General features: G+C 32.4%; 1 protein-coding gene across 1 annotated transcript; it reads left to right on the top strand.

Annotated features, from left to right (window-relative positions):
- The first annotated feature begins 945 nt into the window (after positions 1-945).
- Positions 946-18,517, top strand: LOC133204963 (uncharacterized). Its single transcript, XM_061340704.1, has 6 exons — positions 946-1,039; positions 3,448-3,548; positions 16,083-16,210; positions 17,629-17,718; positions 17,858-17,986; positions 18,201-18,517. The coding sequence occupies exons 1-6, from the start codon at positions 946-948 to the stop codon at positions 18,370-18,372; spliced, it is 714 nt and encodes a 237-aa protein (XP_061196688.1). The 3' UTR covers positions 18,373-18,517.
- The last annotated feature ends 1,894 nt before the right edge of the window (positions 18,518-20,411 follow it).

Genomic DNA, 20,411 nt, shown 5'->3' with positions numbered 1-20,411 from the left:
TATGGCTTATCAGGTTCGAAAGACGTAATCAACATTATATTCGACTTAATGACAGATTTTGCAAACAAGGTCATTGTATCGACCATAGAATTTGAGAAATGTTTACTTATTTGTCAATAGCTTTCCTCGTTTTAAGAATTGTTCTTACTAGAACATGCTTTTGCATATCAAATCAACGAAGTTATAATAAAACTAGTTTAAATATATTTGAGTTAAACATGTCTTTTAAAATATTGTGGTGATTTTTTGTTTGTTTTTGAAAAGTCCAAACATTTCATTAACAACTTGTTGAAGGATCATGCATTCCAAAATAATTTTTATGTCTTTTGTCCTGAGTATTGTGTTTAAAAGAACACATCAACGATGCTTATTTTAAACTTTCAAAAAAACAATTTCTCTGTATAATTCCTTCTAGACCTGATTTAAGACCACTGTGAATTTCTTAAGAGTACACATATTAATGATCTGTACTCATAGGCAGGTGGGTTCACTTTGATATTGATATGCAATTAACTAAAAAACATTTTCTATGTATCAATGGAAGAGAGTACTTTTATCATATTTTTATTGGTAATAATTGTAAGGATTCGTAGTACCATTGGATCTTATCAACTATTCACACACATTTACTATTATGAGGGATTTAAAACAAATTCAAGATAAAATCATATTTTATAATCATAATTTGATACATATTGATCATAATAAAAAACTTGAAAACATAAACATATTGAAAACGTAATTGAAAAGTCGATTTGTAGGATTGGTCACTTCGTACATATCTTACTGGGGTTTTTTATGATATAAAACGTGTACTTTAAGTGACCAATTGCGCAAATTTATAATAGCCAAACATGTGGAATAGATATATATTGAGGATTTTCGATGTTTTATAGATGGATATAGAAATTATTTCACAAATTAGACAGAATTTTTTAAAGAAACATGGAGATAATGAACAGTACCCAAGCCCAAAATAAAAATCGGGAGCAGACCAAACAGGGAGTTCATGATCAAACATCATCAGAGGTGGGATCAGGTTCCATGGAGGAGGAAGCATCCCCTGCCGACCGGTCACACCCACCGTGTGCTCCTTGTTATGATCAGGAAATAACGGGAAAATCCGTCGACAATTCAGAATGTAAATAATGGCCTAATAATTAGTATGAAAAACGTCAGTCAGCATACATGTATGACTTAATGTTAGATTGTATTTGCTGACAAGGTCATTGTATTGACCATAGAATTTACGAAACGATGACTTTAAAGGAGACTGTTGATATTCTTGTTTCATCAACTTGTTTGTCAATAACTTACCTCGTGCTAGTGCTTAATGCTAGAATCAGTAATGGTATTTTTCCATCGAAGTTGAAACAAGCAAAAGTCACCCCTGTATACAAAAAGGGCAACAAAGCAGACCCCGGTAACTACCGTCCCATTTCTATACTACCAACATTATCTAAACTAATTGAAAAGCACATAGCAAACCAAATGCGAGATTTCACCTCAACTTTTGATATTATAACAAAATCTCAATCTGGATTCAGAAAATTTCACTCTTGTCAAACAGCACTTACTAAATTAACTGATGCTTGGTTGCATGCTATGGATCAAGGTAATCTCATAGGCATAACATTTTTGGATTTCAGCAAAGCTTTTGATTTAGTGAGTCATGACATTCTTATAGATAAATTAAGGTAGTATGGGATACCTCCACGTTATGACGTATTTCCGTTTGAAGTATTGTTTTGATTTGCATGAGTGCTTATTATCTGGTCAAAATTTGTAGATACACCGTTGAAAAGAACACTCTGAAGCCTATTTCAATGCAAGTTCTCACAAGTCGGCATTTTAAGTAAAAACAGACAAAAAAAATCGCAAGTATATAAATTTACTTATAATTGTACAGCGGACATTTAAAAAAAGCAAACCCCTGTAAAAGGTAGTTTCAACATTGCTGCTTTTGAACACTTTTAAGCAAAAGCTGTATTTCAATTGTTTGAGTAACTGTACAGCACCTTGTGTGCGGTGAGGCATGGATAAGTGCGATTACTTCACATTGTGCTGAATTATCACCAATCAATTATCACGTTCACCAGAGCTGGACTTTTTTGTTATTTAATTCAAGAAGTAACTGTTTGGTCACAAATCAGTTAGCTGTTGTATATAGTCCCAAACCTTCAGATGAATGCAATTGCTCTGAACAAGACACGTCCTGGAAAGCGATTGTCCATGCATTGTTTTCAAAACCGCTCAAAGTTGAAAACTACAAAGTGCGATTTTTTTTATGTTTGGGAAAAAATGCTCATCATTTCTAAAATAGCACCCAGGTTTTTTCAACCCTTGGAAAATAAAGAAGGATAACTCTTCCGCTCGGATCTTTTAATTCAAAAAATTTTAAATGCATTTTATATTTTCCATTTATATACATATTTTCAATTTGTTTATTTCACTTTGCTAACATATTAAGAAACATTCTTATTGTAGACTCTCATGAAATGTTATCCGTCTGTTTTCAAGAAATAAAGTTTTCCCAGTTTTTTACGCTTATTTTTTGTTGAAAATTAAAAAAATACTAAGACATATTTCTTGTCATTTTTGTTTTTATAAACACTTTATATTAGCAAACGCCTGCCTATAATATTAAGCTTATGAAAAAAGAATTATGCAAGAAAAAAAATCGTTTTTGCATATCTCATTAAAATAATAAAAAAATTATTAAAATTACACTTTAATATACTGAAAGGTGGGGGTATTTCAAATCCTTCTAATTTGGGTACATAAATATGTAGGAGAAGTTTCGTTTGGTATCCCATACCACCTTAAAGAATTACAACTTTGATGAATTGTCAATTAAGTGGTTTCACTCGTATCTGAATAACAGGACACAATGCGTTAAAATTGGTACATCTTCTTCTGATGTCTTACCTGTCACAGCAGGAGTACCACAGGGATCAATATTAGGTCCCTTATTGTTTTTGTTGTATATAAATGACCTTCCCTTACATATATGTCATACAAAAATTGATATGTTTGCTGATGATGCAACTCTGCATGTTTATGAGAATAATATATTGAGTATTGAAACAGCTCTAAATTCTGACTTAGTAAATATTGAAAATTGGTGTTTAGAAAATCAAATGGTTTTAAATGTCGATAAAACAAAATGTATGCTGATGGGAACTCAACGAAGAAAATCGAAATTAAATAATCCAAATCTCAATTTACATGTCTCTGACAAACACCTTGACAGTGTTGAAACAGAAAAACTACTTGGGGTACATATAGATCAAACGCTAAATTTTCATAACCATGTTGACTCAGTCTGCAAATCTTTAACATATAAATTATATACCTTGCTAAAAATCAAGAAATTTCTTCCTCTGAAAACTAGAAAACTGTTTTACAATGCCTTTATCCTGATTTCTATTAATCATTGTCTGACAGTCTGGGGTAATGCACCAGCTAGTAACTTGGAGAGAATTCATAAGTTCCAAAAACGGGCCGCTAGAATTATTCTTGATGCTGCCCCTGATGCTCCATCTAAGGTATTATTTGAAAACTTAGGCTGGCTATCTGTGTTTGATTTAGGAACTTTACACAAATGTATCTTGTTGTACAAAATATTTAACAACCAGAGCCCTGCTTACCTGCAAGATTTATTTATTTTTCAAACTTCTGATGCTTACATCAGAATCTAATTTTGACCTTCGCCTTCCAAAACACCGTACTAATTTGTTTAAAAATTCCCTCCAGTATTCTGGTGTTCATATTTGGAACAGTTTGCCTTTAGATTTAAGATGTGCACTAACTCTGTCAGTCTTTAAACGAAATGTAGAAAAATATATCTTCAACAATAGAATTTCATTACTCTGATTTATATCTTTTGTATATGTAATTGTGTCAAATCTTACAAATGTATATTAATTTATTTGTCATCATAATATATTTGTTTATTATTATGATGTTTGTCATTACTATCATGTGACATTGTTTGTGTATTATATTTCAATTGCTAGTTGTTAATCTTTACTACTTTGATATACATGTGTAATATTGTTGTAATTAGAAGGCCCTGGGGAAGAATAGTGTGTCACACTAATCAGGCTACCTTCTCTAAATAAAGTATTATCATTATCATTATCGTTTTAGAAATTGTTCATACGTAGAGCATGCTCTTTCGTATCGAATCAACTGAGCGATATACATCCCATAAAGGTATATTGCTGCATAAATAAGGGAAGCTGACGATTGAAAAGTTAAAGTCATCACGTTTATCATAAAACTTTGTTGTTAGATTACCATTAACGTCTTTTTCTAGTAAAATATCCAAATATGAAACAGATGAGTCAGACTCTGTGGTATCCATTCAGGCTAACTGGGATGTAACGTGTCGACATATGAATGGAAATTACTATTGTTAATTGATAATACGTCGTCGATATATCTAAATGTGGAGTTGAAAGCCACAACAAGAGATTTCTTTTTCTCATGCATAAGATTTTGAATAAATTTTGCTTCATATAAATACAGAAGTAGGTCTGCTAATAAGGGGGCGCAATTGGTACCCATGGGAATTCCAACAGATTGTTGGAAGACATGGTCTCCGAAAACCACATAGATATCGTCAATCAGAAACTCAAGCATCTTTTTAATATCAACTTCAGAGTACTTGTGTGTACAATCAGAGTGTTTTTTAACAAAATAATTTTGCAAATGGCCAATGACACGGTAAGTAAATTTACGAGTTCCATTTTTATTGGAAAAAAAAGCTGTCAATGCTGTCAAAAAGCCTGGACTTCAATTTATCGTTGGGGAATGGTGTATACAGAGTTGAAAAGTTGCATTAGAAGTTTTTATGTTATTGATTTTGGATTTGTGATTTCAAATTTTTTAAAAGTTCCTTAGAATTTTTAAGTATCTAAATCTAATCTACACCACTTCTCGAATACATTGTCGGACAGTACTCCTGAAGTTTCGCCTTCACTGCTGTTAATATTTTAGTGAGGTGTAAAGAAAGAGGCTTGGTAGAACATTTACTGTAACCCCGCTATGTATCTTTGTTTGTAAGGATTTTAAGAAGTTTCGGAATCCAATATAAATATGGTAATTCAAATTTATTTGGGTTGCTGGGAATATTAAAAATATTCAAAACTGACATATGATTTTAAAGAATTTCCTGTTTAGAAAGGGAGGTATGGGTATAAGTTATTATGGAATCTTTGAATATTAGCCAAAAAATGTTTTTGTGGCAATAGCTAGGAGGTTGTATATACTCTTTTGTAAAATGACTTACTGAAGAAATGTATTTTACGAAGTATTGGCATTTGGTCTGATGTAAAGGTTGGGCTGGTTCTATAGTCGTATTGAAAAATGAAGATTGTTAAAATAAAATTGGAAGACATGATTCGCTCAAAATTGGTCCTTTTTCAATTCAATGCTTAAACGTTACATTCATATTATATTTATTTTTCTGCCTTTTAAAAAATATATTTAAACCTCATATAAGAATTGGTGCGTGTAGATACATATCCAGTTCATTTAACTAGATGTACGAAGGTAAATATTTCTATTCAAAGATTCTGGCCAATGAAATAGGTTTTAATTTTATTTCATTTATTTCCGGGATGTAACGTGAGAAAAATAAAAGATTAGTGTGTATGATAATATTCAGATTTAAACTTTATTGACTGTCCTACAAAGATATGAAAAGAAGAACAAAAGAAACTTAAAGCAGAGGGAAAAATAGCCATAATTTATGGAAATGTCGTCTGTAAAAATGAAACGATAAGGTTTGAATTTCTACATATTAATAATGTTTAAATTGTTACCAAAGTATTTGTGCGCAGTTTAACCATAACGATTACAAATCAAAGATTTACTTAGGATGTTGTTATTGATGAAACCAGCTGAATCAGGAAAAAAAACTTTGATCGAAAACTTTTTAAAGAAAACTTAATTAAGAATGGTATGGTTCCGATCTCATATATTATAACACCTAGTAATTATAATCATGAATTTCTATCTTACATGTATATAAAAAATGCACTAAGCTGCTTCAAATTTAAATGTATCTTTTAGGAAATACTGTCCCGACAGACCAATCTCAAAGGCGAATCCAGTGCCCCCCCCCCACCCCACCCCCTCCGCGTTTTAATTTTTTTTTATGAGAACTTATATGTCCATTATCCTAAAATCAAGGGAAAAACACCTATTATTTGTAAGAATTCCTCAGCTTCCGGGGGCTTCGCCCTCGGAATCCAACCAGGGCTATGCCTTGGACCCACTGGGGTCCCAGACCCTCCCTGCATTCTACTGCGCCCCCCCCCCTCCCCCGTTATGAAATTCCTGGATCCGCCACTGAATCTTAGTGTTTGTAATTGATCAGTCAATCTAGAAATACAAGTCATGTATACCTAGTAAAAATGAAAGGTAAAGTTCAGTTTGCTATAGCTACGTGTATTTGTCGTATTAATTAATTAGAGTGTACATTTAAACCTGACATGGCTTACTCTTAAAATGACTATTCTGTAATTAGATATTACCAAACACAATTAAGTTGAACCATTAAAGTTGACATAATCGCAGTGTTTATTGTCCCTTTGACATCATCAATTGTAACATTTTTCATAGAATTGAGTGAAAACGACTCCATTTTAGGATTCTCAAGCTATTGCAATTAAGGGCATACGCAATGTTCCATACCTACTGATAATTTTTTAAGATGTTATAGTATACCATTACATGTTTACAGGCAAAAAATCAGTATGCATTTTCAGGGGTTTTGAATAGATATCAGATGAAAATTCTCGTGTTATTCAAAGAAAAATGTTCAAAAACTACTAAACATATATTCTAGATGTCTTTTCATCCAAATTTGTTTTAGAATATGTGTACAGCACAAAATATCTAGATAATAGAAGAGTAGCACACAGGTCCTTCTAGTATTGGAACTATTCAAATCCAGGGAAAAGACAATAAAGTTCAAAGTACGTTGCGTATGTCCTTAATTCATAATTTTCACTTTAGATATTTCAATTCATTTATAATATTTAGGAAAAAAACAAATCAAATTCGTGGAATATGTTGAAAGTTTTGCGAGAATGGTAGTTTGATTTTAAAGTAGAGAAATCAATAAAAAAAATATGGAATTTTATGCTAAAATTATAGTTAATGAGTCCTGGAGTCGAAAGGTCAAATGTAAGAAAATTAACTGATGTCAGAGCAATTTTTCTTTCACAATATCCTGAGTACTTGGACAAATATATATACTGAAAGGAAAAAGAAACGCAGGGTAACATATAATATGCGAAATTTTTTGACCGCATAACCGAAAATTACGAAAATTGCCAGATGAGAAACTTGGTTACTGTGCACTTAAATCAGTGTTCAGAATTACTCAACCGTGAAATGTATGAGTCACGTAGGGAAAATGGTAAAAAGCCAAAAACACGCCAAAATTGATGACGACAAAGAGCTCTTTGTCAACACATTTTGTTGTACCATTTGATGCACTTCAGGTATACACATTGTTTTTCGATATTTACAGACGATATGAATTTCTTGCAATCATGGTACAATTTACGAAAGTTCCATGGGGTCTGGCTTTTACATCGCCTAAGTAAGGAAAAAGGCAACAACGGGTTGCTGTGCAGTTTCTTGTAAATTTTCCCAAATAGATAGTCTTACCCGTCTTCAGAGAGATCCTGGAATGGTTTCCAATCAACCATGACGATGACGTAGACGCGTAACATAGCCACGTCAGGATCGGGTTATTCATCTTGCCACCTGTTTATTTGCAACCCTACTTCCACTAAAACTGCTTTAAATACATTAGGCTATCGTAATCATTTCATTCACCCTAAAACTGAAAGAATCCGATTGCGTGATTTTGTTTTTTGAGCTTGTCAACTTTGCGTTAGTGTTCCTCTCAATGGTGCATGTGCGCGTCGTTTGCCTCATTGTTTCAGCGTGTTTACCCCGGGCCTAATGTAGTCAGGGTTTGTCAAGACTTTCTCGCAAACAATCACATTTACCAATACCTACTCGACTGGTCTCGTAAAGTCCAACTTTTTTCTCATTGAACATCTTTGGGACTAAATGGATAATAGGGTTCGAAATGCCCAAGCTGGTCTCTTCATAACTCATGAATTATAAGGCAAAATCAAATGAGATTTTGGTTACATTTTCATGAAAGATGTTTTTAAATGTTAGGCAGGAATACTGGAAAATACATAAGAAAAAAGAAAATTATATCACCTCAATCACTATTAGTCTTTTTTGCTTTATAATGTACCCTATATATATATATATATATATATATATATATATATATTATATATATATATATATACTGAAAGGAAAAACTCATTTAACGATACCCCTCTGAAGTGAAAATCGAAAATTCTCATTATCTTCAATGTCTCACTCGTGCATCTGTCAAAACCTTGATTCGTCTTTGCATGGATTTCATCAAATGAATGTGTTTATCCTTCAAACTGGGATATTATTCAACCCTTTCCACAAGGCATCCCTTAGTTGAAAGAGACCAGCTTGGGCATTTCGAACCCTATTATCCATTTAGTCCCAAAGATGTTCAATGAGAAAAAAGTTGGTCTTTACGAGACCAGTCGAGTAGGTATTGGTAAATGTGATTGTTTGCGAGAAAGTCTTGACAAACCCTGACTACATTAAGCCCGGGGTAAACACGCTGAAACAATGAGGCAAACGACGCGCACATGCACCATTGAGAGGAACACTAACGCAAAGTTGACAAGCTCAAAAAAACAAAATCACGCAATCGGATTCTTTCAGTTTTAGAGTGAATGAAATGATTACGATAGCCTAATGTATTTAAAGCAGTTTTAGTGGAAGTAGGGTTGCAAATAAACAGGTGGCAAGATGAATAACCCGATCCTGACGTGGCTATGTTACGCGTCTACGTCATCGTCATGGTTGATTGGAAACCATTCCAGGATCTCTCTGAAGACGGGTAAGACTATCTATTTGGGAAAATTTACAAGAAACTGCACAGCAACCCGTTGTTGCCTTTTTCCTTACTTAGGCGATGTAAAAGCCAGACCCCATGGAACTTTCGTAAATTGTACCATGATTGCAAGAAATTCATATCGTCTGTAAATATCGAAAAACAATGTGTATACCAGAAGTGCATCAAATGGTACAACAAAATGTGTTGACAAAGAGCTCTTTATCGTCACCAATTTGCACGTGTTTTTGGCTTTTTACCATTTTCCCTACGTGACTCATACATTTCACGGTTGAGTAATTCTGAACACTGATTTAAGTGCACAGTAACCAAGTTTCTCATCTGGCAAGTTTTCGTAATTTTCGGTTATGCGGTCAAAAAAAATTCGCATATTATATGTTACCCTGCGTTTCTTTTTCCTTTCAGTATATATATTTGTCCATGTACTCAGGATGTTGAAAAAAGAAAAATCGCTCTGACATCAGTTAATTTTCTTACATTTGACCTTTCGACTCCAGGACTCATTAACTATAATTTTAGCATAAAATTCCATAATTTTTTTTTATTGATTTCTCTACTTTAAAATCAAGCTACCATTCTCACAAAACCTTCAACATATTCCACGAATTTGATTTTTTCCTAAATATAATTAATGAATTGAAATACCGGTATTTAAAGTGAAAATTATGAATTAAGGACATACGCAACGTACTTTGAACTTTATTGTCTTTTTCCCTGGATTTGAATAGTTCCAATACTAGAAGGACCTGTCTGCTACTCTTCTATTGTCTAGATATATGGTGCTGTAAACATCTTCTAAAACAAATTTGGATGAAAAGACATCTAGAATATATGTTTAGTAGTTTTTGAACATTTTTTCTTTGAATATCACAAGAATTTTCATTTGATATCTATTCAAAACCCCTAAAAATGCATGCTGATTTTTTGCCTGTAAACATGTAATGGTATACTATAACATCTTAAAAAAATATCAGTAGGTATGGAACAGAGTCGTTTTCACTCAATTCTATGAAAAAGTGTTACATTTGATGATGTCAAAGGGATAATAAACACTGTCATTATGTCAACTTTAATGGTTCAACTTAATTGTGTTTGGTAATCTCTAATTACAGAATAATCATTTTAAGAGCAAGCCATGTCAGGTTTTAATGTACACTCTAATTAATTAATACGACAAATACACATAGCTATAGCAAACTGAACTTTACCGTTCATTTTTACTAGGTATACATGACTTGTATTTCTAGATTGACTGATCAATTACAAACACTAAGATTCAGTGGCGGATCCAGGAATTTCATAACGGGGGAGGGGGTGCGCAGTAGAATGCAGGGAGGGTCTGGGACCCCAGTGGGTCCAAGGCATAGCCCTGGTTGGATTCCGAGGGCGAAGCCCCCGGAGCTGAGGAATTCTTACAAATAATAGGTGTTTTCCCTTGATTTTAGGATAATGGACATATAAGTTCTCATAAAAAAAAATTCAAACCAGGGGGGGGGGGGGGCACTGGATTCGCCTTTGAGATTGGTCTGTCGGGACAGTATTTCCTAAAAGATATATTTAAATTTGAAGCAGCTTAGTGCATTTTTTAAAGACATGTAAGATAGAAATTCATGATTATAATTACTAGGTATGTATATATAATATATGAGATCGGAACCATACCATTCTTAATTAAGTTTTCTTTAAAAAGTTTTCGTTAAAAGTTTTTTTCCTGATTCAGCTGGTTTCATCAATAACAACATCTTAAGTAAATCTTTGATTTGTAATCGTTATGATTAAACTGCGCACAAATACTTTGGTAACAATTTAAACATTATTAATATATAGACATGAAATTAAAACCTTATCGTTTCATTTTTACAGACGACATTTCCATAAATTATGGCTATTTTTCCCTCTGCTTTAAGTTTCTTTTGTTCTTCTTTTCATATCTTTGTAGGACAGTCAATAAAGTTTAAATCTGAATATTATCATACACACTAATCTTTTATTTTTCTCACGTTACATCCCGGAAATAAATGAAATAAAATTAAAACCTATTTCATTGGCCAAATTCTTTGAATAGAAATATTTACCTTCGTACATCTAGTTAAATGAACTGGATATGTATCTACACGCACCAATTCTTATATGAGGTTTCAATATAATTTTTAAAAGGCAGAAAAATAAATATAATATGAATGTAATGTTTGACTGAAATTTAAGCATTGAATTGAAAAAGGACCAATTTTGAGCGAATCATGTCTTCCTATTTTATTTTAACAACTCTTCATTCTTCAGTACGACTATAGAACCAACCCAACCTTTACATCAGACCAAATGCCAAAACTTCGTAAAATACATTTCTTCTGTAAGTCATTTTACAAAAGAGTACATACAACCTCCTAGCTATTGCAACAAAAACATTTTTTGGCTAATATTCAAAGATTCCATAATAACTTATACCCAAAGCTCCCTTTCTAAGGAGGAAATTCTTTAAAATCATATGTCAGTTTTGAATATTTTTAATATTCCCAGCAACCCAAATAAATTTGAATTACCATATTTATATTGGATTCCGAAACTTCTTAAAATCCTTACAAACAAAGATACATAACGAGTTTACAGTAAATGTTCTAGCAAGCCTCTTCCTTTACTCCTCACTAAAATATTAACAGCAGTGAAGGCGAAACTTCAGGAGTACTGTGCGAACAATATATTCGAGAAGTGGTGTAAATCAGATTTAGATACTTAAAAATTCTAAGGAACTTCTAAAACAATTGAAATCACAAAACCAAAATCAATAACATAAAAACTTCTAATGCAACTTTTCAACTCTGTATACACCATTCCCCAACGATAAATTGAAGTCCAGCCTTTTTGACAGCATTGACAGCTGATTTTTTTTTCAATAAAAATGGAACTCGTAAATTTACTTACCGTGTCATTGGCCATTTGCAAAATTATTTTGTTAAAAAACACTCTGATTGTACACACAAGTACTCTGAAGTTGATATTAAAAAGATGCTTGAGTTTCTGATTGACGATATCTATGTGGTTTTCGGAGACCATGTCTTCCAACAATCTGTTGGAATTCCCATGGGTACCAATTGCGTCCCCTTATTAGCATACCTATTTCTGTATTTATATGAAGCAAATTTTATTCAAAATCTTATACATGAGAAAAAGAAATCTCTTGTTGTGGCTTTCAACTCAACATTTAGATATATCGACGACGTATTATCAATTAACAATAGTAATTTCCATTCATATGTTGACATGATACATCCCAGCTAGCCTAAATAGATACCACAGAGTCTGACTCATCTGTTTCATATTTGGATATTTTACTAGAAAAAGACGTTAATGGTAATCTAACAACAAAGTTTTATGATAAACGTGATGACTTTAACTTTTCAATCGTCAGCTTCCCTTACTTATGCAGCGATATACCCTTATGGGATGTATATCGCTCAGTTGATTCGATACGAAAGAGCATGCTCTACGTATGTACAATTTCTAAAACGAGGTAAGTTATCGACAAACAAGTTGATGAAACAAGAATATCAACAGTCTCCTTTAAAGTCATCGTTTCGTAAATTCTATGGTCGATACAATGACCTTGTCAGCAAATACAATCTAACATTAAGTCATATCCTGACTGACGTTTTTCATACTAATTGTTAGACCATTATTTACACTCTGAATTGTCGACGGATTTTTCCGTTATTTCCTGATCATGACAAGGAGCACACGGTGGATGTGACTGGTCGGCAGGGGATGTTTCTTCCTCCGTGGCACCTGATCCCACCTCTGATGATTTTTGAAGTCCGTGTTTGGTCTGCTCCCGATTTGTATTTTGGGCTTGGGTACTGTTCATTATCTCCATGTTTCTTTAAAAAAAAATCCTGTCTAATTTGTGAAATAATTTTTATATCCATCTATAAAACATTGAAAATCCTCAGTATATATCTATTCCACATGTTTGGCTATTATAAATTTGCGCAATTGCTCACTTAAAGTACTCGTTTTATATCATTAAAAAAAACCCAGTAAGATATGTACGAAGTGACCAATCCTACAAGTCGACTTTTTCAATTACGTTTTCAATATGTTTATGTTTTCAAGTTTTTTATTATGATCAATATGTATCAAATTATGATATAAAATATGATTTTATCTTGAATTTGTTTTAAATCCCTCATAATAGTAAATGTGTGTGAATAGTTGATAAGATCCAATGGTACTACAAATCCTTACAATTATTAACAATAAAAATATGATAAAAGTACTCTCTTCCATTGATACATAGAAAATGTAAGAAATCAGTTGGTGAATTATAATGTTCAACATGTCACAACCTTTGCTTACAATAAAGAGAGCGAATGTAAGAAGAAGCATTTTTTCTCTTTAAAATCTATCATTAACTATAAAGTCATATGCTGACTGACGTTTTTCATACTAATTATTAGGCCAATATTTACACACTGAATTGTCGACGGATTTTTCCATTATTTCTCGATCATGACAAGGAGCACACGACGGGTGTGACCGGTCGGCAGGGGATGCTCACTCCTCCATGGCACCTGATCCCACCTCTGATGTTTTTGGAGGTCTGTGTTTGCCCTGCTCCCGATTTGTATTGTTTTAATGGACTTTGAGCTTGAATACTTATTTCATTTTAAACCATGAGAGCATGTTTGTCTATGAAATCTCCTTTTGACTCAGTATGATAGAGCTGATCCTTAATTCGCCGGTTCAATTCCGCTGCGGGACGTGGAGACCGGTCATTCGGATGAGACCGTGTAAACCGAGGCGCAGTAGATAGTGACACGAAAATATCCCTCACTGCTCAATGGCCCTAACTGCCGTGAATAGGTATAAATTTGCAACTCTCCACCGGCAAGTGGTGGATCTCCATATGAGTGAAAAATTCTCGAGAGGGACGTTACATGTAAACAACAAACAAACAAACTAAATAACTGCAAATATACAACTCCTGTTAAACAGGGAACAATTGTAGACAAACATGCACTGACTAAGTATGTATCAAGTCCGTAAAAAGAGAGCGTCCTCATTATCGAGATTCAAGAAATCGTAATGACTCCACCTTTGATAACAAATTCATACTTCGTAAATATATAGCTTTATTTTATTTAATGTAATTATATAAAGTTGCAGATTTGATATTGATCATTCCTGCAATCAAAAGAAAAATGGTTGTTATGAAAGTTTATATTTTGTCATCCTTTTTTAGATTTTGAACAGAATAAATATTGTTTCGCGCAATGTTTTTCGAAAGGAATGAAATCTTTTTTTACTAAAACAGGTGAACGAATAATACAGTTGAATTCAGTCGCCAATTTATCGCTCATGTTATTTCAATATTCTGATTTGTGGAAATTTTCACTTAAAGGTTATTAAAGAATTCATTTATTAATGAAGGAATGTGAAAGGCAGAGATTTTTTTTACCGGGTGGTAAATCTCAGGTGAGGGTGGGACTTAATTTTACAGGTGCGATCGATTGCCTCGAGGGCTAGCTGTCTACCTGCGGTCGTGTTTTCTGCTAATCCCTATACACAGGAAGTGACTTGGTATACAGTGAACACTCATGCAGTAGTTGAACTATATAACTTTGAATTAAAGTGGCTGAACAGGTTTCAAAGGAATATACACGTATATGATTTGGTGTATTGAATTCTGATATTCAGAAACGGTATTGATAAGTTCTATGATAAGATATTATGCTTTAACTGTCTCTTTGTTTAAATTCGATTGTAATTTGTGGTATGTCTCTTTTATTAGATTGAAATGATCAAAGATGAACTTTGAGTCATTAAAGATACCTACATGTATATAAGAAAATGCTAGTATTCAGTCAATACCTTACCGAACAAGGTAAAACCTTTCATATGTAATGGATATATGCCTCATACAGTTCTGTATGAAAAAATATCAGACAGTTTGAGACCTGTTCAAAATATCTATGACCGATCAAACGATGCAAAGCAACAAGAATTCTGAAAAAAGTAGAATTGACAATTTTTAGCATAATTCATAAACTTTTGAAATATTTTTAACCAGATATCTGATACATAGAGCAAAAAAAAAAATTATTATATTCTGTTATATCATACATTGAATTTTTAAAAATAAGAATAAAAGTACTCATAACTGTTATTTGCAAAGAGTGCCACTCTGATCTTGTTAAAGGATACATCCAATATTCACGAACAATAAACATAAGAAAACCTGCAAGTTCTTATTCATAAATATAAAAAAAAAAATTCCTGTCCCTCTGAAAAATACTTTGTCCCCAATAAATATGAAATACATGTATATTCATTTTACAATTTATTCTGTGCTTTAATTTTCACTTTTTTCTCGCATCAATTAAATTAAATTACTACATGGATACTTTAAACTATTTATATCACTGACTCCTTAGACCTAATTATGTTTGAGTTACTTTGTACTTTTAATTTCAGGTTATGTACATATATTCAATTCACCATTTAAAACGCATGATCGGGTATTCAAAACATAGACAATATCCTGTTCATAGTCAATTTTGATTGGTTAAATGACAACGCCTACTTTCATACCTATCACTATAAAAGACGATAAAACAGAGAAGTGCAATCATAAGTGCATCGGCTGAAGAAAGAAGAAAATGAAGGTATTTTTTTTTTCAAAATGCTTTTGAATATTAAGATATTTTTAAACAAGCATTTTTAAGGGTAAGGTTAAAAATCGGACTTAAGCTGTACTGAAGTTAAGTTTTGATATAGATGTAAATTGATGTTGCAAATCAAAGTATTGTGTTCAAAATATGTTATTAATTTTCAATTATACATTCCATTCATTCACTTCAAAAATCCCAGTAAGAAATAGTCTTCACTTGCTCATTGTTGCTATTAATAAATAAATAATAGTAATAAATTCTGTGCATTCCATTCTGAAAAGTTGTTTTCACTGGAAAAAAGTATAGTCATAGGTATTACGATAATTCTATGTAAAAGTTCTCATGAAATGCCTTATATATATGTATCGAATATGTACATATATTTTCCTTCTTTTTTTTCTTTTTTACAGATTTTGATAGTTGCTGTCCTTGTGGTGTGTTTTGTTTATTGCAATGGCCAAGACACTAAATGCCCTTTGGAAGATCCAAAAGAGCGGAGCATTGATGGTGGAACAGACGAACAGACAAAAGATATTATGTAAGTTATTCTAATAACCGAGGTATTTCTTGTGTTCTCAAATACATGTAGCTCAGCTAAAACAAATGGAAAGTTATGCCCTTTCCCATGATTGTTTACACAGAAACATTAGCCATATAGAAAGTTTGAGATATATTATTAAGATGTTAAAAAACAAGTCTACAAGCAACATATCAATGAAACCTTTCTGGAAGCAAAAGTTGAGTGCCCGGTAAATAACTCAAAAAAGGTCTCTCTGTTTTATTACATTTTGTAGGTATATGTTATCACAATGTTATTTTAAAATAAAAACAATGTTACGCCTGTAGCAAAATAGGTATATATGAATTTTACCCCCCATCCCCATATACAATTACATGTAGTAACATTTTGCAATAGCAAGATTATGTACGTAGGGAAAGTTAGACACAGAAAGCCATAATCAATTTCAATGAAAATTTGTTATTTATAAAACTCTTTCTATATCTATACAGGTTTGCATAATACTCTTTTCAAACATTGATGCTCTTAAAGAGCTATTTATGAACATTCATGAAAAAGTAGTACATGTCCTTAAATGTATTATTTCATTCTGTGTGTAATTAGTAAATTTTTGTATTCAACGTACTTTTTCTTTTTTACAAACATGACCTTGTGTTTTTCTTACGGAAACGCCTTCCTTGTTATCAGACTCGTTATAAATTACTCTGACTAATTTTTTTCTAACTATTAATTTTAAGAATCTACATTTTTAAGCTAGAAGTTGAGAAAGGATTGATATGGAAAAATCCGAATCTTTGAATCTTTATGAAACACATTAAGTCTGTCTGGTAATTCTGGTGAAACAATTCACACTACAGAACGAATTAACTATCGCTTCTAATAACCAACGAAGAAGTAAATCATACAATATTATATTCTCTCAAAAAAGCATTAATATAAAAAGTTATTGAAATGAAATCGAAGAATTATTTTTTTTTTAAGAAGAAGAAACATTTAAGATGAAAGAAATATTAAGACAAATTTCCCAAGAAATGATACTTTTAATGCTTTTAGTGCCTAAAAAATAACAAATGTTATTGAAGAGTAATGTGGTGTCAGGTAATAGGAATAAAACACGGTAATAAATTTATAATTATGCTTTAAATAAAAATGATGATACGTTTGAATTATGCTATACAAAGTAGTTTAATGAGAATTTCAAAGATACACAGTATATAAAGCAAGGGTAAGTATAATCGTATTACAAGTAAACTGCACATCGTGACCTTGTGTATAATCGTGAAACCTTATGATTTTCTTCTGATTTCTAATTAATTTAATGAAATTAGTTTATATATATATATATATATATATATATATATATATATATATATATATATATATATATATATATATATATATATATATATATATATATATATATATATATAATCTAGGACGAAGATTGATGCTGCCTTGAAAGAAGACACTGAGGTCCAAAATTCAGTGAATGAAATATCCGCGGAGAGAGAAGAGCCAATCGAAAAGTAAGTCGATATTTTATCTACTATAAATTGACCTTAAATTTACGTATATTTATCAACTTTTGTGACATCTCAGCTTGAAGTTAATCAATAAAAATTAAATAGTGCCTACATTAATGATTTAAATATATCTATTCTAAAGCAAACACATGACCCTTGACACTTGCCCAAGGAAACTAGGCTTCATCACAACCGTTATTGTTAACCTCCAAACGTGCTATGTTGTGTATCCGAGACGACAAAGGGTGACCTATGCAATATGTGGAGGAAGGTTTGATTTTATTTCAACAGGATCATACAACATTTAGAATGTTCCATATATTTACAACTTTTATTTGATTCTTCTCGTTTTATACTATAATGAAGACCTTCATAATTGAAGAGCTCAATATTAAAAAGTAAATACAATGTGATGTCATCGGGTTAATGTTTTCTATATATATATAACATTAACATAACTTAAGTTTTCATTTGCATGTTTGTAGTGATTGCTACGGAAGCAAATTATACAGGAGTAGATGCGTCCGAAATGGATGGACCAAACTGAGGTTTTGGGTGTGGTGTCCAAGATATGGCTTCCGACTGATTTACAGGTGGTACCCACAGTGTTGTTCCTGCTACAGATGGCGAAGTTGCCTCACAACAGCAAAGAAATAATGACAACAGAACTGCTTTTCTATACATATTATACGTTCCTGTTTTTAACGACTGTTAACATGTATTTTGATTAGATAATTGTTTACTATTATTTCTTTTCTTTAATCTGGCAAACTTATTTCATTCGAATAAATCTTTCTCTTTACCTAATGTTCTTTGTTTTTTATGCCTGTCAAGGTTCGTCCAGTTGCAGCAATTTATCCATTTCCCTGTTCAAGTATCAGTGCATGCATTTTGATTCATACTTCCAGTCGTTGGTTATAGAGAGGTTTACGAATTAAAGCATTTGAATATTTCGTTGCATGGGAATATACGTTAATGGATCAGATTGCTGCTTTTGTAAACTTATATTCATAAGGCATGATTATTTTTTCCAGTTTCCCTTGCACTATAATTCATGTGAACTGAACGGATATAATGGATTATTAAAGACGATGAAGACAAGCATAACTTCTTAATTGTTTAATTTAGTTTGAAAATATAAAAACAAAAAAATGTATATTTTAGTCACAGTTTAAAAAAAAGACTGGAAAATGTCAGATAATTATATTCCAAGGGTATTCATGGTTACAATGTATTTAGAGAAGTATTCCTCCGATATCATAAGGGGCTTCATCACATTCAAATTTCAATCTGTATGTCTTTATTTTCCCCCTTTCGGAGAAATTATCATAATGCATATATACAGGAAATTAAATCAATAGAAACAAATACCAAGGTAAATATAACATATTATTATATACAAGAAGAAAAAAGGAAAAGAAGAAAATGTGCAAACACACTTTTAGTAAAGGCTTCCAATGTTTTTGGGCTGCAGCTTTGCCTTAATAGTCATTAGCTCCACAAACACATTCTAATTTTAAATTAAATACCGGTACATTCCTCAATGTCACTTTTGACCAATATTGATGCTGTTTCCAACACTCCTAGTAATTTAACGTAAAATATGTATGACAAATCATCACTTAGCTGAGAAAGCTCTTTATACAGATGAATGATGAACATCGAAATATCTGAATCATTATATTATCAAAAAATAAAAAAAGCGAATTCCCTAGATGGCCAGTGGATGGATACCCAAAACAAAATGGATCACTGTACACAATTTGATTTGATACACTGTATACCGAAAAGCATCGTCTCGATTAAGCCAAGGTCCGGAGTCCACATATAGCTCTCTCCGAGAGAGGATCGTACATTTTGGCCGTGGTTTGCGACGATCGATGACCGGAAAGGTACTGTAACAGATTAGTTTCAAGGACAAGGGCGGAATAGTCCAAAGTTTGGTGATAAATTTAATATATGGAACATCATCGAACGATGACGAACATTATTAAAGTTCAATAAAGATTCAACATAGCTGAAAATCTAAATATTTCCGCACGTCTGATCAATGGCAACGAAGACACAACCAATTTTGTTTGATATTTGTTTGCATGAAAAAGGTGAAGATAACGAACAGTGATCGATCTCAAAAAAATCTACAAACAATACAAATCTGTGAACAGGGCATAAAACACGGACCCCCTGAGATTCCAGATGTGGGATCAGGGGCCTATGATGAGTAAGCATCCCCTGTTGACCGGTCACACCTGCTGTGAGCCCTAAGACCGTAGTCAAATTAATTTAGTATAAAAATAAACAATGATAAATAAAGGCCTAACAATTGATGTGAAAAAAAAAAAAACGTCAGCCCAAACCAACCCAGTGCTAAGTTATATTTGTTAACAACGTCATTACACGGTTTAAAAATTAATCGTACTCAGAGCATGCTCTTGAGTATCGAATAATTAAGCTGGGAGACGTAAACAACAAATGCAGGTAATAGCGGAATGTTACTAAATAAATGAGGAAAGTTGACGCGATGGAAAAGCTGAAGTCATCTCGTTTATCACAGAATTTTGATGTTAGTTAGCCCTTATCGTCTTTAGTCAGTAAAACATTCATCTATAAAACAGATGTGGCAGTCTTCTTAAAATGCAGTTGAATCGAATACTAAGTACACGGGTTAATTAAAAAAAATGAATTGAAAGCTCTTC

This window comes from Saccostrea echinata, unplaced genomic scaffold (genome assembly GCF_033153115.1).
Source record: "Saccostrea echinata isolate AGI-Se365-2 ecotype Australia unplaced genomic scaffold, CSIRO_AGI_Sech_v1 ptg000054l, whole genome shotgun sequence".
Classification (NCBI taxonomy): Eukaryota; Metazoa; Mollusca; class Bivalvia; order Ostreida; family Ostreidae; genus Saccostrea; species Saccostrea echinata.
Note: the sequence above shows the minus strand (reverse complement) of the source record. Positions and strands in the feature narration are given on the sequence as shown.